At 36.3% G+C, this 20,827-nt stretch overlaps 1 protein-coding gene across 1 annotated transcript; it reads right to left on the bottom strand.

Moving 5' to 3' along the window:
• Positions 1-79: 79 nt before the first annotated feature.
• On the bottom strand, positions 80-2,213 carry LOC129245425 (membrane-bound alkaline phosphatase-like). Its single transcript, XM_054883584.1, has 4 exons — positions 2,140-2,213; positions 1,754-2,073; positions 675-1,689; positions 80-589 (listed from the first exon to the last, which is right to left on the bottom strand). The coding sequence occupies exons 1-4, from the start codon at positions 2,201-2,203 to the stop codon at positions 411-413; spliced, it is 1,578 nt and encodes a 525-aa protein (XP_054739559.1). The 5' UTR covers positions 2,204-2,213; the 3' UTR covers positions 80-410.
• Between the last annotated feature and the right edge of the window lie 18,614 nt (positions 2,214-20,827).

Here is a 20,827-nt window from a genome sequence, read left to right as displayed (position 1 = left end):
CATGCGAAATTTTGACATTGTTAAAAAATGTTGTGAAAATAGCTCTGTTACTATTTGAACACTTAAGCGTTAAGTTCTTTATTAAACTAAGATTTAAACAAGCAAACGAAAGTATTAGCGACTTAACAAACGCTAACTGCCAGGCTGCAAGTGCTTAACAAATTTAATATTTCTGTATACTTTGGCTAAGTAACAAATCCATTAGATAAATATAAGGTAGTGCGCAGCCAAAGTAGGCAAACAAAAGATATCGCGGGTAGAAGTGCTGCTACTTTCGAATTGTTGGTAGATGGGAGATGGCAGCAAATGTGTGGTTGTGCTGGTTGCTCTAATATAAATGGACAATTATCATTTTGTTCTAATTTGGTAGGACTGCTTTAATGATAAACAACAACAACGCGTAGCTAGATTTAGTCGCATGCTTTGGCGCCATCGCCAATACATGCGGCATACGCCATCATATGAGGCAGGCTATTCTGCTGGAGTACGCCACGGAAAAGGTGCTGCCAGGGGCCGGAAGCGTATACGCTGACATCATCACCACTGTGAACACCATCACTTACCGAAATGTAGCTGGGGAAAATGAAATCTTCGAAAAAAAAAAATGAAATAATTGATTGCCATTAATGAGTACTGGTTTCTTGTTTGGCTTGTTTGCGCCTACAATAACTTACCCACGTCGCCAAACTGGCCTTCCAATTCAATGCGATCGCCGTACTCATCCAAATATTGGTTAGGGCCAGCTGCGTAATTGAGTGTTGAATAATGCACACCATTTCGATCGTAGCCGATTTTATTAATATCCAAAATATTGTTGCCACGTACCGGATAACCGACGATGTTGAGTGGATGTGCATGGTCGGCCGTGACGACGATAAGTGTGTCTTCGATACTAGTCATGTTGCATGCCATTTCCACAGCCTTCGAAAACTCTAAAGTCTCGTCAAGACTGATTCCAGGTTTGTTCTGGTGATTGCCATAATCGATGAGGCCACCTTCAATGAACACGAAGTAGCCATTTTCGTTTTTGCTCAAGAACTTAATAGCGGTTTCCGTCATTTCGGATAGAGTAGGTTCTCCTTCGGTCGCATGATGATGGTAATTCATCAATGATGACTGGAAGATACCCAAAATACTCTTGGTTTGCTCAATATTGAGTGCCTGCATTTGTTTTCGATTACTAACAAATACACCACCCGGATGTCTGCGTTGCCATTGCGAGAGCAAATTTACGCCATCCGTACGTTCACCAGCCGCACCAAATGAGTCGATCATTGTTTTTGGCAAAAATTTGCCCATTCCACCACCCATTATTAAATCAAGATTGCGGCCTGGTGCTTCAGTTATGAGTTGTGTGGCAATATCAGTACAATCTGTGGTGTAGTTTTCGGCGAGATACGAGCGCACATTCGTATCGGACTCCCACATTCGGTTCGCGACATGCGCGTAACCACCGGAAGGACTGGCGTGCGTGAGTCTGGTAGTGGTGATAAAACCAGAGGATTTGCCAGCTGCTTGAGCCCAGTCGTAAAGCGATGTGAGATCATTAGCCGGATCCATGGATGCTGCGCAATCATTGTAGTTCACCTTTGGGCCAACGCCCAATGAAAGAATGTTAGTTTTAACGCCAGTCAGGTAAGCTGTGGAAGTGCAAGCGGAGTCGGGTACTTGAGCATTGGTGCAGTACGTCTATAAATAGGACATGCTGAGAACTAAATCACTGAGCTAGACGGCAAGAAATGTACATGCTTACCCTGCTCAAGCCAGTGTATGGGAACTTTTCGAAGCTGAGCTGTGACTCTTCGCCTGGATTGCCTTCTCGTTGTCCTTTGAGTATGCGCGCAGCAGTGATTGTGCTCAGCGACATGCCGTCGCCTAGGAAAAATATGACATTCTTCGCTTTGTTGGTGTTGGGTCCGGTGGCTAGACGGCTTTTAATTTCCTCACTCGCCGATTTACGCCAATAGTTTGGATCGAGTTCGTCAACGGGCACGGCCGAATTATCCAGTATCGTACCACTGCCCAACATATTTGCGCGACTCATACTTCGCATGGTGAAGTCGTGAGGATCGCCTATTGTGAGTGGACATTGGTTAGGAGTGCTTTAAGGAACACTAAAAATTTTAATTGTATGCTTACTCTCTGCATTTGCGGCGATCACTAGTGCCATCAAAAGGATTAACGTCTCGCCAAACTTAAACATCCTGATAAGATTTTTGGTACTTCTTATGGTTTTTAGTGTAGTGCCTTTTTATCTCTACAGTGTGCTTGGCTAAGTGACTTTCACTGATTTTCAAGAATTGCGGCACCAGAATTTATAGTAGCAGCGCGCGCAACCAACATGAAACTTACACAGTGCGACATCAAAAATCAAACCGCACCGGACCTTTTTTTTCTGAAAATATACCTATTCAATAGCAAAACCCTCGCTGGGTTTTTAAAAGTTAGCTCGATTTTTTTTTTTATTGCGTTTTGAAGTTTTCTATTTTCATGAGATTTTGGAGTTTTACCTGTACGCTAAATTTGACTTATAAATCGACTTTTGTTTGATTCAATCGATTTATTTTGTCATAGCTTGATGCAGAAATTTCGTACATGTACAAATAAACTTATTTTGAGAAGAACCTATATCTCAATACGCAATTTTGAATACCAAAATTTCGAAAAATTGTATGTTTTTACCATTTTTTACTGTAATTATGAAAATAATTTTATACGTAACCACCCGTTATACACATTTTCAGATTTTTCTATTTTTGCTAGTATTTTTTCCAGATACGGTTTTCCAATGAATATTGGATGTAACAAAATGTAATCGTGAGTAGTGAAAAGCAAGATTGGTCTCACAAGACTTTTAGCCTGTTAAGTACATAGAAAAGTGGCTAGCACACATTCCAAAATAAAAAGTATAAAGAAGGTTGTTGTCTGTCTTATCAGGAAATGTTTGTTTTAGAGCGCTACCATCAAACTGCGATGCCATTTGAGTCAAGATACCGAGGAAAACGAGCTCCAGGTGCCATACTAGCCGAAATATGTTGGTGGAGTAAACATATTTTTCAATACGACCAGGAAGAAAATGAAGGAAAATGGAGTAACCAGGAGGAAAAAGAATATGAGGTAGAAGAAGAAGAGACAGGCATGGAATTCTTTACTGATGAATCTGATTACTCTGATAATGATGATGTTGAAATTCAATCATTGTCGAAAAGAGCTCGTCTCTAAGGTTTTAGTACGTAAAAATTCTTTATTTTAATAAAAAAAAAAAAAATTATTGTATAAGAATTCAAGTCTATATTCTTTTTACTTAATCTATTTCGTATTTTTACCTACAGAGTTTTTAGATATTTAAAAAAAAATTTAAAGCAGAGTATAAAAAAATTATTTTTATGAAGAAAAACCTTGTTAAAAATTTATTTTTTTAGAAAATAACAAACTTAAAGTTCAGTTTTATGTATTTATCTTATAAATGACTTTTTTAGTACATTTTGCAACATTTTTGCTAGAAGAAATAGTGAGAAATTTTAATTATTTTCATAATTACAGTAAAAAATAGTAAAAACATACAATTTTTCGAAATTTTGGTATTCAAAATTGCGTATTGAGATATAGGTTCTTCTCAAAATAAGTTTATTTGTACATGTACGAAATTTCTGCATCAAGCTATGACCAAATAAATCGATTAAATCAAACAAAGGTCGATTTATAAGTCAAATTTAGCGTACAGGTAAAACTCCAAAATCTCATGAAAATAGAAAACTTCAAAACGCAATAAAAAATAAAATCGAGCTAACTTTTAAAAACCCAGCGAGGGTTTTGCTATTGAATAGGTATATTTTCAGAAAAAAAAGGTCCGGTGTGGTTTGATTTTGATGACCCCAAAATTGTCGCACAGTGTTATCTTTGGAGCATTAGATATTTTCGGACTTTGTTTGCTAGAGTATTATTTGTTCAAGCTTTCACGTTTTAACTTTAGGGTACAGACAGACTTCGAGCATGTGAAAAATTCATTTGGCTATGAAAAAGTTTCTGGTTATCTTTTATGTCACATAAAGGAGGGGTGTTTGGGGAAGCTGGGGCTCAATCCCCTTAAATCCTATTTTGGCGGCCGTCGTAGCCGAATGGGCTGGTACGTGACTACCATTCGGAATTCACAGAGAGAACATAGGTTCGAATCTCGGTGAAACACCAAAATTAAGGAAAACATTTTTCTAATAGCGGTTGCCCCTTGGCAGGCAATGGCAAACCTCCGAGTGTATTTCTGCCATGAAAAAGCTCCACATAAAAATATCTGTTATTCGGAATCGGCTTGAAATATTAGATCCCTCCATTTGTGGAACAACATCAAGACGCACGCCACAAATAGGGGGAGGAGTTCGGAGTTCTTTGCGTACTTTACGACAAATAAATTTTTTTACTTTAGGTGTATAAGTGCGCGGTACTCAGGTACCATGGGCGCTCATTAGTGTGGGGGCTTTTTCGTAAACGTATACTGGGTCTTCATAATGGGCCTCACCCTCACATACACACGGACATATTTTTTTAATTTATTTTTTTTTTACTTTGTTTGACTGATTCCTTAGCCGGGTGTGAATTATACAGTGATACAGCTTTACTGAATAAGCCGGGCATTCAAGTTTTAGTGATATTTATGTCTTCTCTCATCTAAACATACATACCTATACATTAGGCCGGGTCGATTTGTGGGGAGGCAAAAAAATCGCCCATTGCTCTGTGAAAATCATATTATAGGGATCAAAATAAGAAACTTTGCCGAAGGAACCATACCTCTAAAACGAATTCTGATGTACCCCAATTTGGGTCGAACTTTTTAGTTTCTTTTCTCATGTAAAGGCCAAAAATGGTGATATTTTGAAATGATTGTATGGGGAACCCCCCAGTGGAGTTCCAGGGGGTGTGCCAGGCATGGGTGGATCGGCCGTCCAAAGTTAGTGGGGGTCGGTCATACATTTGGACTCGATTGGAGCACTCTAAATGGATCAAAGTGGGATTTTTCAAAATTTGCCCCTACCCAAAAGTTCGACCCAAATTGGGGGACATCAGAATTCGTTTTAGAGGTATGGTTCCTTCGACAAAGTTTCTTATTTTGATTTCTAGAATACGATTTTCACAGAGCAATGAGCGATTTTTAAATCGACCCGCCCTACTATACATACATAAATAAATTGAAGTACATATCTGTGCGTTATGTGATTTTGAAATAAAGGCTTCTGACGTCATTGGTGAATAACTTTAATGTAGCCAAGCATTTCTGTTGTTGTTTTTTGGAATGCGGTTAGATTCACAGATATAATACCATGATATAAATCCGAGTCATTCCGACAATAAGAAACGACTGTAGTAAGATTTTTTTTTGGTTTATCTCTCTTTGTTTGCGCTTGCCAATCTCCGAAACCAATTTTTATGGGACATTCACCAAGTGAAAGCGGATTTTCTGAAAATCTTATGAGTGATTAAGATAGCGACTCCTTTTGAAAAATTTTAAAACCATATATGCGGCCCGATTTGGCTTATACAAAAGTAAATACTTTCCCAAAAATGGTACCGCTAGACAGCGCTAAAGATGAGAAGAACTGTATTTATTTGGTTCTAGCTGTAATTTTTAAAAAGTATGGTAAGTCTACACCCATTCCCGTTCTTCATGTTGATGATTAACCTGATCAATTTGTTAACGAAGTAAGGAATCTTGACTATGTTATTGCTTCTAGCCGTACTTGGGTCTACGTGGTCATATTCAATCATATCCACAATGTATAATATTTGAAGAAATTTGAGAAAGTCTTGAACTTTGCCCCAATTGGTATCAGCCTGTTTTGTTCTGGAACACTATTTTGGCGTCAATTTGCAGCAACTTAAGTAAGAGCAATTTCAGGAATGTAATTTAGTCTTACTTGCGTTAATTCATATTAGGTGCGCAACTAAGTTCCCGCTGTTTGTCAATAGATGCCGCCAGCAGTCTGTGCTAGTCGTCATAAACCAAGCTTAGACATGTGGTCAACAAACTGCTTCGACACATTAGTGATTTTGCTTGGGTGTCATATACTCATTGTTTTGTGAAAATGTCTGATTTTGTGCCGAATAATCGTCATATGCGGGAAGTGTTGATTTTCCTCTTTCATTCGAAAAAAAACGGCGGCTGCAGCGCAACGAGAGCTACAAAAAGTGTATGGAGATGCTGCTTTAGGTGAAACAATGTGCCGAGATTGGTTCCGTCGCTTCAAAGGCGGTGATTTTAATGTTGATGACCGTCAGCGTGAAGGAAGGCCAAAAACCTTCGAAAACGCTGAATTGGAGGCATTGCTCAATGAGAATCCGGGACAAATGCAAGAAGAGCTTGCTTCAGTATTAAGAGTTACCCGCCAATCCATTTCCAAGCGATTGCATGCTTTGGGAATGATTCAGAAACAGGGGACTTGGGTTCCTTATGAGTTAAAACCAAGGGATGTTGAACGTCGTAACGTCGTTTTTTCTTCATCGCATCGTGACGGGTGATTAAAAATGGATTCATTACAACAATCCAAAGAAAGAAAGTCATGGGGACTGCCCAGTCATGCTTCTACGTCATCACCACGGCCGAATATTCACGCTGCGAAGGTTATGCTTTGTTATTTATGAACTGTTTATTATTTATTTATTATGAACTGTTAAAATCAAGCGAAACCATCACTGGGGATCGGTATCGACTTCAATTGATGCGATTGAACCGAGCACTGTACGAGAAGCGGCCGCAATACACGGAGAGACATGAAAAATTGATTCTACAGCATGACAACACTCGGCCACACGTTGCCAAACCCATTAAAACCTACCTGGAAACACTGAAACGGGAATTCCTACCCCACCCGCCATATTCTCCGGATATTGCGCCGCCCCATTATCACCTGTTCCGATCGATGGCACATGGTCTAGCTGACCAGCAATTCCATTCATATGAACACATCAAAAATGGCTTGATCGCTATCCCCGGATGCAAAAGATCCAAAAGATGAACAGTTTCACCGCGACGGTATACGATATCTACCAGAAAGATGGAAAAAAGTAGTAGCCAGCGATGGGCAATACTTTCAATGGTTCACTTGTAACCATTTTTTCATAATAAAGTTGAATTTTCATCAAAAAATCAGCGAAAACTTAGTTCCGCACCTAATACGTACTATTGCACTTCGAGTATTGTTATCTGCATGTGTCCTGGTCGAGTATACAATCACTTGGCCTGTTTTACGGATAGTCATGCACACCTTACTAATTTTTTTTCTCTACTTGTGATGTACCATAAAAGTTCATTTCATAATAATAGGACTATGGTTAAGTTCGTGCGGTTTTTTTTCGAAATTTGAAACTTTATTGACGTAAAATGGTTACAAATTTAATATTCAAAGTATTGTCCATCGCTTGCTACTACTTTTTCCCATCTTTCTGGCAATTCACGGATTCCCTTTGTGAAAAATTCGGTCGGTTTTGCCGCAATCCACGAATCGATCCATTTTTTGACTTCATCGTAATTACGGAAGTGCTGGTCAGCCAGGCCATGTTGCATCGATCGGAAGAGATAGTAATCGGATGGCGCAAGGTCTGGACTATACGGCGGGTGGGGTAGGACATCCCATTTGAGCGTTTCTAAGTATGTTTTGACCACTTGTGCAACATGTGGCCGAGCATTGTCATGTTGCAAAATAACTTTGTCGTGTCTATCGGCGTATTGCGGCCGTTTTTCTCGCAGTGCTCGGCTCAAACGCATCAATTGTCGTCGGTAGACATCCCCCGTAATCGTTTCATTCGGTTTCAGTAGCTCATAATACACAACACCCAGCTGGTCCCACCAGATACACAGCATAACCTTCAGGCCATGAATATTCTGCGCCGACGTCGATGTTGAAGCATGGCCAGGGTATCCATACGTTGCCCGACGTTTTGGATTGTCGTAATGGACCCACTTTTCATCGCCAGTCACAATTCGATGCAAAAAACCCTTTCTTTTGTGCCGTTGAAGCAGTTGTTCGCATGCCATAAAACGGCGTTCAACGTCTCTTGGCTTCAATTCATACGGCACCCAATGGCCTACCTTTCGGATCATTCCCATGGCTTTTAAACGTTTGGAAATGGTTGATTGATCAACTCCCAAAGTTTTTGCAACCTCTTCTTGCGTTTGAGCCGGATCTTGATCGAGCAATTCCTCCAATTCGGTATCCATGAACTTTGGCGGCGCACCCTCGCGTTCTTCGTCTTCCAAGCCAAAATCACCACTTTTAAAGCGTGCAAACCACTTCTGGCACGTTCGCTCAGCTAGAGCATGCTCACCATAAACTTCCACCAAGATACGATGACTTTCGGCTGCTTTTTTCTTCATATTAAAATAATGAAGAAGAATTCCCCGCAAAAACACATTATTTGGCACGAAATTCGACATTTTCAAGTGTGGTAAAAATATTGTTGTTTACGCTTCAAATAAAAAACTTATACTGACGTTTGTGCCTTACGACAGTAGCTCTCCAATGAATGTTTGGAAATGTGGATCGATGGAATAATAATCAAGTTACGCCATCTGTTGTAAAACCGCAAGGAACTTATTCATAGTCCTATTATTAAAAATTTTCCATAACATTTTTTTTTCTAATAACACTGGATCACAAATTTCAACTTTTTTTCTGCACCAGAGACGCCGTTATGAAATTCTTATGTAAAATCACCGTCTGATTCCGAAAATCAAGGTTATTTTTTATTCTATGGTAACGTTTTTGAGATATTTACGAATTACCGTTATTTCAAAAAAACAAAAAATTGGGCCCACTTAATCATATATATCTCGAAAACGGATTGAGCGATTCCAAAACCGTTTAAAGCTTTTAAAAGGTAATAAAATTTCCTATAAACTGTGTGTAAAACACTTTTTGCTAGGCCCTGCAGATTCAAAGATAACGAACTATCATAACGGATTTTTTAAATTTTTTTAGTAAAAATATAAAAAAATTTTTACTTTGAGAGAAAGGATCTCGAAAACTTTTTACTTTTTCGTATATTTTTTGTTTTCACTCTAAGCTCTGTTTTATTACAAAAAAAATAAACTTTGATTAAACAAAATCGATGAACTAATACAAAAGTTACAAGCATTCAAGTAAATATATCCATATAGTAAAACTTAAGTATCCTACAAATAATAGCATATGTACATATCGCACTTGTTACGTTAAAGCGTAACAACTCAAAAAGAAAAGGAAAAGAGTAACCACTCAAAAATTTGTTATTTTAGCGCAACTACTAAACAAATAAGAATGAAACAACCGTTATATTGTTTTTAATGATATTTTCGTGCAATTACATATTTTATCCCTTGTAATACCTATATTATGAATATTTACGGAAACAGTTTTTCGTCTCTACTGAAAATGTTCAGATTTTGAGTTGTTACGCTTTAACGTAACAAGTGCGATATGATTCTGTCATATGTACATGTGATTCTTGAACTATCTATTTAGGCGAAATACACCAATGAAGTGGAGGGAACCAACTTGCCATTCAACGGACTGCTATATTTGTATATTACTACAAAAGTATTTGGGGTTGGAAAGTCAAGAAAAGTAACCTATGCGAGTGTATCTACAGTGTCATTACCAGAACTAAATTCAACGGAAGCTACATTGCCAGAATCAAATTTAACTTTAGTTTCGGCTCCAGTTTCATTGTCAACAGCAGTATCTGATTACGCGGCATCATGTTGTACTGAATTGCAAACGGAAAACGAAAGAACCCCTTTGTCACAAGCACAACTCAATGATTGGATAAGGGATTTGGAATTGTCAAAAGAAAAGGCCGAACTACGCGCCTCTCGTATGCAACAATTTAAATTTGTTTCATGCGATGTTAAGGTAACATATTATAGGACTCGTCACGAACAATTCTCCCAGTACTATACGAAGAAGGACAGTGTTTGTTATTGCAAAAACATTGCTGGTCTATTTAAACAGTTTGGTAAACCATATGATTCAAAAGAGTGGCGATTGGTTATAGATGGCAATTAATTAAGTTTAAAGGGCGTATTATTGCATATTGGCAACCAAAACCCATCTATCCCGATCGCGCATGCAGTAAATACGAAGGAAGCATATGAGACAATGCAAAAATTGCTTAAATTAATTAAATACGAAGAACATGATTGGAAAATATGTGCCGATCTAAAAGTCGTTGGAAAGCTATGTGGTCTACAATCTGGATACACAAAATACTGTTGCTTTCTATGCAAATGGGATAGCCGAGCACGTCAAGACCACTACATCATAAAGGATTGGCCAGAACGAATCGAGTTTCAAGTTGGGGTGGATAACATAAAATACTCATACTCCGCTCCACATCAAGCTCGGCCTTATCAAAAACTTTGCCAAGGCTTTGGACAAAGAAGGCGAAGCTTTTCATTATTTGAAAACAATCTTTCCACAGATTTCAGAAGCAAAAATAAAGGAAGGGATTTTTGTGGGGCCGCAAATAAGGAAAATAATGGCCAATACCCATTTCAAAGAACTATTGTCACCAGTGGAGGTAGCGGCGTGGGACTCTTTTGAAAAGGTCGTTACTTCTTTTTTAGGCAAACACAAAAGTCCTTCGAGCTGATAGAGAACGATTTAATCAAAAACAATGCGGAAATGGGTAAATAAAAAACACATATAAGACCGTTATATATATATATAATATATATAAGACCGTTTTCTCAGTTAACTTTAAAACTAAACAAAAAATTTGAAAGCAAATTTTTAAATTTACATGAGAATATATAGCCCTTAATCTGAATTTATTGCCCTGCTCCGAACAAACAAGAACGACCAAAATTTGTTCTGAATTGGAAGATTAACCCAGCCTAAGAAAATTATATACTAATGTGTCACTTATGTATTTATCTAATTCCTTTTTTAATTTTCTTTCAGGAGTAAATATGTCTTTAAAAATTCATTTTCTCCACTCCCATTTAAAATTTTTCCCGCAAAACCTTGGCAACGAAAGTGACGAGCATGGCGAAAGGTTTCACCAGCAAATGAAAATGATTGAAAGTCGATATCAAGGATTCTGGGATGTCGCTATGATGGGTGACTACTGTTGGTTTCTCATAAGAGAAACCCATCCTTATATAAATAAGCGTCAAAACGAGACACATAACTTTTTCAATTATAAAATAAGATCATAGAGTTAAGACAGAATACATACAGTACATATGCTATTATTTGTAGGATACTTAAGTTTTACTATATGGATATATTTACTTGAATGCTTGTAACTTTTGTATTAGTTCATCGATTTTGTTTAATCAAAGTTTATTTTTTTTGTAATAAAACAGAGCTTAGAGTGAAAACAAAAAATACACGAAAAAGTAAAAAGTTTTCGAGATCCTTTCTCTCAAAGTAAAATTTTTTTTATATTTTTACTAAAAAAATTAAAAAAATCCGTTATGATAGTTCGTTATCTTTGAATCTGCAAGGCCTAGCAAAAAGTGTTTTACAGACAGTTTATAGGAAATTTTATAACCTTTTAAAAGCTTTAAACGGTTTTGGAATCGCTCAATTCGTTTTCGAGATATATATGATTAAGTGGGCCCAATTTTTTGTTTTTTTGAAATAACGGTAATTCGTAAATATCTCAAAAACGTTACCATAGAATAAAAAATAACCTTGATTTTCGGAATCAGACGGTGATTTTACATAGGAATTTCATAACGGCGTCTCTGGTGCATTTTGGCTGTAAACCAGTGTAATTGAATATTTTTTTTTTATTAATTTTATTAATTTTTTTGTAATAACGGAATGTTTTTTGCTAATAGTTCCATTTTTCTTGGTAATTCCACTTTAATTTTCTAATAATTAAAATATTTTTCTAACAATTAAAAATGTTTCACACAACATATTATATATTTTTCAATGTTCAGTTTCTACTTTTTCGAGATATGATCCCATATTTGAGTAGGGCAATGAAAAGCTGCGATGAGAATATGAATACACAGAATATAGAATTTGACTTTATATGAAATTTTGACCGCGATAGCGGAAGTTTTAGTTCAGTGAATTCATGAAAATTCACAAAAATCCAAGGGATACTCATCAAGTGCCTCTATAGGCTGAAACAAGTTTTATTTAGTGTAGATTTTGGCTCGGTGGTAATAATTATCCCCCTGATGGACAACATAACTCATTTATGCGAAGAAGCCATCAAATGTACTAAGATGCACCACCTACAACGGAGCTGCGAAGGGCATTTTGCACATAATAAATCGAATTCATATAAAAAAAATGTAAAAAAAATGAAAAAAATTGTAGCCGTATCACTTAGATTGGGTTTGTTGCCTGCAAATCTGGCTGTTTTTAGGGAATACTGCATTGATTATTTCTAGGCTGGTTTCCAGGCCCACTGTATTTACACTGACTTTGCGAAAGCCTTCGACAAATTTTCTCATAGAGAATTCACGTCCTCTTGTCCAAATGTTTTCAAATGTCTTACTCCAAAATATCTAACATAGTGCGTACTAAGTGCAGCATCTCGACTAGAGTTGGGTATTTCCCGAGAAAATCCCAATCTCGAGAATCGGGATTTCCCGAAATAACGAAAATTTCAATTCTCGAGATGCGGGATTTCCCGAAAATAATTTTTGAGATTTCTCGAAAATTCGGGAAAAATTCCAAAAAATTAAAAAAAAAAATCTAAAACCAGTGTAAGAGCAATGAATTTCATAAAGTATTATTTTTATTTATTTTTATTAAAGTATAAATTACATAAAAAAATATTTGAAAATATTATTATTGCAAACAAAAAAGTGAAACAAAAATAATTACAAAAAAATTCAAAACAAAAATAATTCAAGATTATACTTATTAAAATAGGGGAAAAAAGTGATTGTAAACATTATTTCCCAAAATGGTGTTTTAAAAAACACAGACTGTCAATGGCTTCGTCTGACAATCGCGTACGCTTTTTGGACACAAAATTACCCGCTGTAGAAAAATTCCTCTCATTTTGAGTCGATGTTGGCTTAACAGTGTTAAAAACCCCGATCAGTCTTTCAACATTTTGTGTTTTCTCTCCAGTTTTTTCATATAGTTTTAGCTCGTTTCTAAGCGACGAAAACATCTGGTTCGCCGCATGTTGCGCAATGTCTGCTTTCGGTTTTGAGCATTGCTGAACGTATTTTTCAAGCTGTTTCGCCATATCTTCTTCATCGACGTTGTTGGTTGCAAATACGTCATCATCGTCAGAACTAGACACTGCTTGGTCTTCTTGAATGCTCGTAGAAAATAGACGAACCAAGTAGTTTTCGGCTTCTTTTATCAATTCTGTTTTAGAACAGGTGTGGAAAAATTCAGATTTGTCACTAGAGCTGTTAACTGGATCGTGTAAATATTTAAAGGCCGATAACAAACGGCTAGATCTACGAGCTGTTAAGTTTTTTTTTAGGCTGGATAAGAATTCATTGCCCAATTCGGTGTGCTGATTCTCCAATTTTGTGAACAAAAATTTGAGAATAGAATCCGCAGCAAGTAAGTTCACATTTTGGCGACTAAGTGCTTCTACAGCAACACGTATAGGTTTAAGAGCATTTATGATATCCTCGCAATACTTTTCTTCTGCGTCAGTAGTGGCCATAAAATTTAAATTAAGAGTGTCGAGCGCCTTACGAACATGCTTGCTGATGCAAATGTATCTGACCAGCATAGTTTCCAGGCTATTCCAACGTGTTTTGCAATCCAACAGCAAGAAAAGCTCTTTCTTCTCGACCTCTTTAACATAATTCTGCAAGATGGCATCCCGTACAGGCGAGTTCTTGAATTTCAAAACTATCTTGCGAACCTTTTTTACGATTTCAAATGCAGACTTTATAGTGACCGTCTTGTCAGCAACAAATACGATACTGTCGTCCTCGTCATCGGAAGCGTTTTCCGCATTAATCTCGGAAAATGAAGTACTGGCTGCATTGTTTTCATTTTCATCGGAGCCTCTATCATCCGAATCGTCTCCATCGCTTACGTCACTATCGTATATCCTGTCTGCGACTTTTCGTTTCTGGTACATTACCTCCATGACCGCCAAATGTATGCCGTGATTGTAGCAAATCTGTTAATGCGCTGGTGATAGTCTCCCAAATTTGATCATGACACTGGCACCATCACTTGTAATAGCCACGATGTCGGACTGTAGTTTTATATTGAAATCTGAAAGCTTTGCATTTACGAGCTCATATACTTTTTCAGCGGGACATGATTCCTGAATGCGAACCAGGCCAAGGTTGTCAGATTGTCCATCGTCATAATATATATGGATGTTCATGTAACGTCGGTTTCGCACGCTTGTCCACTCGTCGATGCTCAAGCTGAACTTACGCTGTGCAGATTTAAAATTTTCAATTTTGATCTTCAAATCGCTTTTTATTTTCGTGCAGTACTTCATAACCAAACCCAGAACAGCTTTGTGACACTTTGGAAGATGAAATCCTAAGCGGCTGATACTATTACGAATGAACTCACTTTTTGTTATCGCGTTTATTGGAATTCCATCTTTTGCAGCCAATTTTGCAACAATTTGTTCAAGCGATTCAGGCGAGGAAGAAGTATTGAAAAAGTTGTGAAGAGTTCGGGTCTTCTTGGCTGGTGGCTGTTCTTTTGGAGCCTCATGTTCCCTTCGCTTCATGTTGTGTATCTTCTCCATGTGACAGTGAAGTCCAGATATTGACGATTACTTGCATTTAATGATTTTATTGAATTTCAAACATGTTACTTCGTCGTCAAATCGCTTGAAAAGCTGCCACACTTGGTCGTATTCGTATTCTGAACTCGTGATTTTTAATGCTAAAAATTCAAAATTTGTTTTAAATTTTGTTTCTAAAGGAAGTAACTAACCGGTACTCACAGTCAACGATTCGTCGATTCAAAACTTAAAAATAAGTAATATTTGGACCACAAAATATTTTATTATACGGTGTATAATTTATACTTAATCAGGTACCACAAAATGAAATGCACCCGCTCACTACAAAAAATAAATTTACAAACGTCGTCTGTGCAGTCTGCGAACAAATTGAAATTGCTTGACTATTTTCAAAGCATTTCTAATTGCTTAACTGCTGCTACATATAAGAAACACATAAAACTAAACTTCATTAGCTTGATGTTACAGTGCTTTCCCTCGACATAGCATAGCAACGCATCTAGCATTTACTCTGTAGTCACCCTAAAACAAAAAAAAAAACAAACAAACAAACAAATGGAACAGTTATACTGTTGTGGCTTTTCGCATAGCAATTGAAACTATGGTGTGAATTGTATGTGATTCTGCGAAAGAGTATGTAGTGTGCGATTCTTTGTAACATAATGGCCGTTACAGTTTGGTGTTTCCAGGTATTAATCATATGTATGTGAATTCTTTTACTTTTGAAAGAATTGTTTTTTCTCTTAATATTTGACAACAAAAATTAAAAAAAAAAATGGATTTCTCGAGAAATCTTGAAACATTCTCGAGATTCGGGATTTCCCAAAATGCTAAAAATTTCAATTCTCGAGATTCGGGATGGAAAAATATCGAGAATTTCTCGAGAATTCCCGTCGGGAAATTCCCGAAACCCAACTCTAATCTCGACTAGTGTCCTTTAGTGTATTAGTAGATTAAGAACCTTGGCATTATGACAACAAATTTTATTTTAATAATTAATTATAATTAATTAATTATATGCTTGTACTTCAAAGTCTTTCTCCATGCTGGGCTTCGTCAGACAGAAACACTCTAAGTTCTTAGATCTCCATACCATCAAGTTGCAGTTTTTTTTGGAGACATTTTTTTCCCAAATAGGCCCTTTGACCTCTGAACTTTTCTGATCGCACGCCTTCATACGAGTATTCTGCTTGTCTCATGCTTATAAGTCTCAAGTGCTTAGATATTCGCAGGCTTCCGCCATGCCTGTGCTTTACGCATAATTCCTCTGCTGGAGTTATTGATTGCCCCAGCTTGTTCAAAAGTATTCGATTTAAATTTGCTCAGCAATCTCTTCGGAGCCTCTACGCTTTCTATCGGGGAATCTTAGAACTTAAGGATGCCAGTAATTCTCCCAATACTCGCGCTTTATGTAAATTAAATTCCATTAATAATGTTGTTGTTCTTGATTTTTCGCTTTCAAGAGCTGCGAATATTATTTATAGTGGTTTTTAATATATATATGTAGCATTTGAATAGTTTAATCTAAGTTACTTTTGCATCATGGTATGTAAGGATTGAAATTCATAGCCTTAAATATACAACTCTTCAAACCCCCGATAACTTCGAGCTGCCTGATCTTATTATCTACTTTATTTCAATTGGCTTACCAGTGAAGGGTTAGGGCGCTATAAATGGGAAAATGGACTAAGTTTTTGATGATGGAAGTTTGCAGTGCTTATCCAAACGCACTAAGATCGAGTGCAAAACATTTCGGATATGACGCGCCACAAAGCTCTAACATAAAAGGGATATGCCTACAAGTCATTAAATAAATAAAAACTGGAAATAAATAAACAAATATAAAAAAAAATTAAATAATTAAAAAATATTTTTAGAAAATTGCGCTCTTCAGCCGTCGAGATTAAAATAATTGTCCCACTTGAGTAAACAATAATTAATTGCCACAGGTAAATAAATATATTTGCATCCGCTTAATTTCAAGTAAAACTACTAGAAATTATCTTGAACATTTCAGTGTAATTTAGTTTAATAGCACCAATAAAAAGGAGCAAAAAACCAAACAACGCAATTTGGTGCTCTTTTTTTAATAAAAATATGAAATTAAATATTACATATTACATATATAATTGGCACTTACACTCTTTTTGGGTATTTGGCCGAGCTCCTCCTCCTATTTGTGGCGTGCGTCTTGATGTTGTTCCACAAATGGAGAGACCTACAGTTTTAAGCCGACTCCGAACGGCAGATATTTTTATGAGGAGCTTTTTCATGGCAGAAATACACTCGGAGGTTTGCCGTTGCCTGCCGAGGGGCGACCGCTATTAGAAAAACTTTTTCCTCGTTTTGGTGTTTCACCAAGATTCGAATCTACGTTCTCTCTGTGAATTCCGAATTTAGTCACGCACCAACCCATTCGGCTGCGGCGGCCGCCCGTATTAAACATTAATACCAGGAAACAAGTATATGCTCATTACATCGTTATTATTATGAAAACAAACGTAAAACTTTTAGTTCTGATAATTAAAATGTTTGCTCTTAAAAAAAAACAACACTTGACTTATTTTGTTTGGTATGGAGTAAGCAAAGTGCCTTAGCATCGAAAGGCTATTTCATTCCAATCTATTAATAAAGTCTCATTTAACTGCTTAATGGTATCATGCGGCCGCCAATTTTTATAGTTAAATATTTATTATATTTATTTACGGACCATTGGAAGCGTAATTAACTCTTACCATGCCTAACCAGAAAATGTCATGATTTCGTAAGCTTCGCTGAGGAATATCGAAATAAGTTGTCTCGAGTACCGATGGGATCGCGCCACTTATCAGATCGAAAACGAAAGTAAGTGAGAGAATATTCCTTCTAATATCTAGTATATTAACATTAAGCATCGTAAGCATCGACTTTTATTTAATTGGATCAGTGAAATGTAAAGAACGCAAAGCATAATGGACAAATACTTTCCGGACAGGTTCACGGCACCAAACAAACGTGTGACCAACATAATATGATCTCTAAATAAAGACGGCATATTCCAGCTTCGAATGCTCCAAAGAGGCATATAACAGCTTTAGAGCACATATATGGAACTACAAAGACCGAACTAAGGCGTCAAATAAAAGCAAGCACAGAATATGACTTTGAAATGGTGTAGTTTAACGAGTGGTGTGATGAGGAATACATAACAAAAGGGAGCTAGAATGAAATATATAGGAAGAAACACGCCTGCAAATAGAGTAGACTATGAAAATAAAAGAAAAAAAGCTAAGAAAATAATGCGAAGAAAAGAAAAAATCATACATGAAGCAGTAAATTGAACGAATTCAAAGCGATGTCAAAGCTATGCATCAGAACATCAAAAAACAAGCTAAAACATTTCAACCTCGAACAAATATCTGCAAAGCGAAAGGTGGCTCCATAATCAGCGAAAAATAACTAGTTATTGATTGATGCAAAAAATATTTCAACGAACTACTTAGTAAAGAATACTACGATAAGGCAAAGAAGGAGCAACAAGTAATACATATGGCTTTGTTGACTTTAAACAGGTATTTGACAGTATAGGTAGAAAAAAATACTGCTTTCAGAAAATCGGAAGCTAAAGAGAAGAAGAAATGGTTCAAGTCTATGTGAAAATTTGAGCGGAAGAAGTCTGCAAAAAGATTAGCTGCGTCGGGAGGAGAATATGTTCAATTTTCATTATAATAGACAACGGAAGGAATACTTGGGCATGATTTCTTGAACTTCAAATATCGCCAGAAGGAAGTAGGATTTAATTTTATGTCCGGTTCGAATTTAAGCATATAATTTCGCATTCGATTTCTATACAAAGACTTAAGTTCTCTAGAAAAATGCAAATATTTATCTTTGTGAGTGATGGAGTATGAGAACTTAAACTTTTCGAAATATTTATTTCTCAAGTTTTTAAGTTTTCTCAGTTCTTAGTATGCCAAGGTACTCTATAACTGGTCTTTTTTATTCACAGGCGCACTATTTTTACAGATATCATTTAAATGCACATACAATTATAAATGCACTTTCCCTCAGCTATGTAACATAGATTACCGTAACTCATAAACGATTCAAGAGGTAATGACCAATGCTTAAAGCGAAGGAGTTGACAATAACCATTACCTGTGAATAGAGTTTCTGATTTAAGTGTGGCAGATTGCCGTTGGTAGTGGCTATTAACGCCGCACACTGGGGATTTTTGTACAGAGATGCGGAAAAAAGTATACATCCCAAAAAATATTTACATTTTTACTACTAACGAAGTTGTATATATTTGTGTATGAAAAGAACATGTTTAAAAACTATTTTTTAAAAAAATTAAAAAAAAAATTGTTTTTTAAAATTCATATATTTTTTTTTTTTTTTTTTTGTATTAATATAAGCCAGCAAATATTTACGCACAGGAGACATGTAAGTTCATAATTCTGAATTACCCTCAAAATGTCAAAACAAAATTAAAAGTGTTTCGTTATCATTATCCACACACTAGAAAGCGTTTAGTTATTATCATTGCCAAAAAATAATCAGTGGCGCCTGGTGGCACCTGCAATTGATTAAAACTGAAAGAGACGCTATTAAGCAACACGTTGATACTAGTTTCTAACCGTAGGTAAATGTAGCTCAACTTGCTGATCCAAGAATATGAAGGAATATGATTTTTTTTTTTTCGTAAAATTAATTATAAATAGATAATCAAATGCTTCACAGCCTTTGTTCTTCCGGCTAAAATATATAAAAATATCGTACCCTAAATGAAAAATAAAAAATTGGAAGTCGGCTAAAGCAAAAGGAAAAAAAACCACCTTGGGCTTTGAAGTTTTTTCTTAGTCAGTTCAATACTATAAAAAAATTATAATTTTGACATATCTATAAAAAAAAACTGTAAGTCGGAGTTTAGTAATTCTTTTTGATTTTATTGTTGGTTCTATTCTGGAATTTAGAAATACCATTAAACATTGCGTAGGTGGTATGTTGCAAATTTGACTTTTTTCCGCTAAATCCCCAGTGTGCGCCGCTAACTTTAAATTTACCATATCTTCTCTAACCAAATTAAAAAATTGATTACTTTTAAAAGTTTTACTGTAGTTCGAGTGTGAGTCTGCATCTAGAGGCAATTTTCAGTAGTTCGTCGGGCTGAACTAAATATGAAAGCCGCCCAGTGCTGTAGCTCTGCCATGCTATTGGGATTGTATGAAAAAACCACGAAGTGCTTACAGTTGATTATAAAAAAAATTACGCACAATTAAAAGATATAAGCGCATCACGCACTTTACGTACCACCAAAAAAAGAAGTTAAAGAAATTAAGAACTTTTGAAAGCACAAAATTTCGCGTATTATTCTATAGACTTTAAGTATTTAATTACACGAATGTTAAACTGCGAGTTGGGAGTATTTTAAACATAAACTTTAGCCTATGCCGCTATCTACAATATTTAGAGTTGCCAGAGGAATATAATTTGTTTGTTTTAAAAATCTATATTTTATGAAAAATTCTTTACATCAATTTTACGAAGTTTTGGTTTGCGAAAACGAAACATTCTTTTATAATTAATTATGAAAAATTTTAAGTGACGTTAAATATCCTGTTCAAACAAAATGGTTACCGAATTCTATAGGGGGGTTAAATTTCAAGGACCGATGTTGAATGTCAACCACATCTAAACGTTAAGTTTTTTCTGGATTTCATTTGACATTTTTCAATTTCAGACTAACTCAATTTGAACCCTGGAAAGATATACAATCGAGCAACGCGTTAAAGATATTCAGGCTTATTATGAAAAGGGGCGTTCAAATCAAAATGCATATCGCGCACTTCGTGATTCGTGATGAGGCACATTTTCACCTCGGTGGATTCGTCAATAAGCAGAATTCCGTATTTGGGCGAATGATAATCCAAGAGTGATTGTCGAAAAACCAATGCATCCACAAAGAGTCTCTGTTTGGTGCGGTTTATGGGCCGGCGGCATCATTGGGCCGTTCGCTATCGTGAGATGATAACGAACTTTTTATGGCCCGAATTGGAAGATATGGATATGGACGATATGTGGTTTCAACAGGACGGTGCCACTTGTCACACAGCTAACGAAACAATTGCTCTTTTGCGTGAAAAATTTGATGCCC

This window comes from Anastrepha obliqua, chromosome 4 (assembly GCF_027943255.1).
Source record: "Anastrepha obliqua isolate idAnaObli1 chromosome 4, idAnaObli1_1.0, whole genome shotgun sequence".
NCBI classification, from domain to species: domain Eukaryota; kingdom Metazoa; phylum Arthropoda; class Insecta; order Diptera; family Tephritidae; genus Anastrepha; species Anastrepha obliqua.
The sequence above is the reverse complement of the archived record's forward strand: the minus strand, read 5'-3'. Positions and strand labels throughout refer to the sequence as shown.

What these genes read in the sequence shown, in the direction of transcription:
- LOC129245425 (XM_054883584.1), bottom strand. Translation starts at nt 2,203, where the DNA reads ATGTTTAAGTTTGGCGAGACGTTAATCCTTTTGATGGCACTAGTGATC. An exon ending in CATACACTGGCTTGAGCAGG is followed by an intron (nt 1,690 to 1,753) that starts GTAAGCATGTAC and finishes TCCTATTTATAG; the next exon opens with ACGTACTGCACCAATGCTCA. An exon ending in AGGCCAGTTTGGCGACGTGG is followed by an intron (nt 590 to 674) that starts GTAAGTTATTGT and finishes TTTTTTTCGAAG; the next exon opens with ATTTCATTTTCCCCAGCTAC.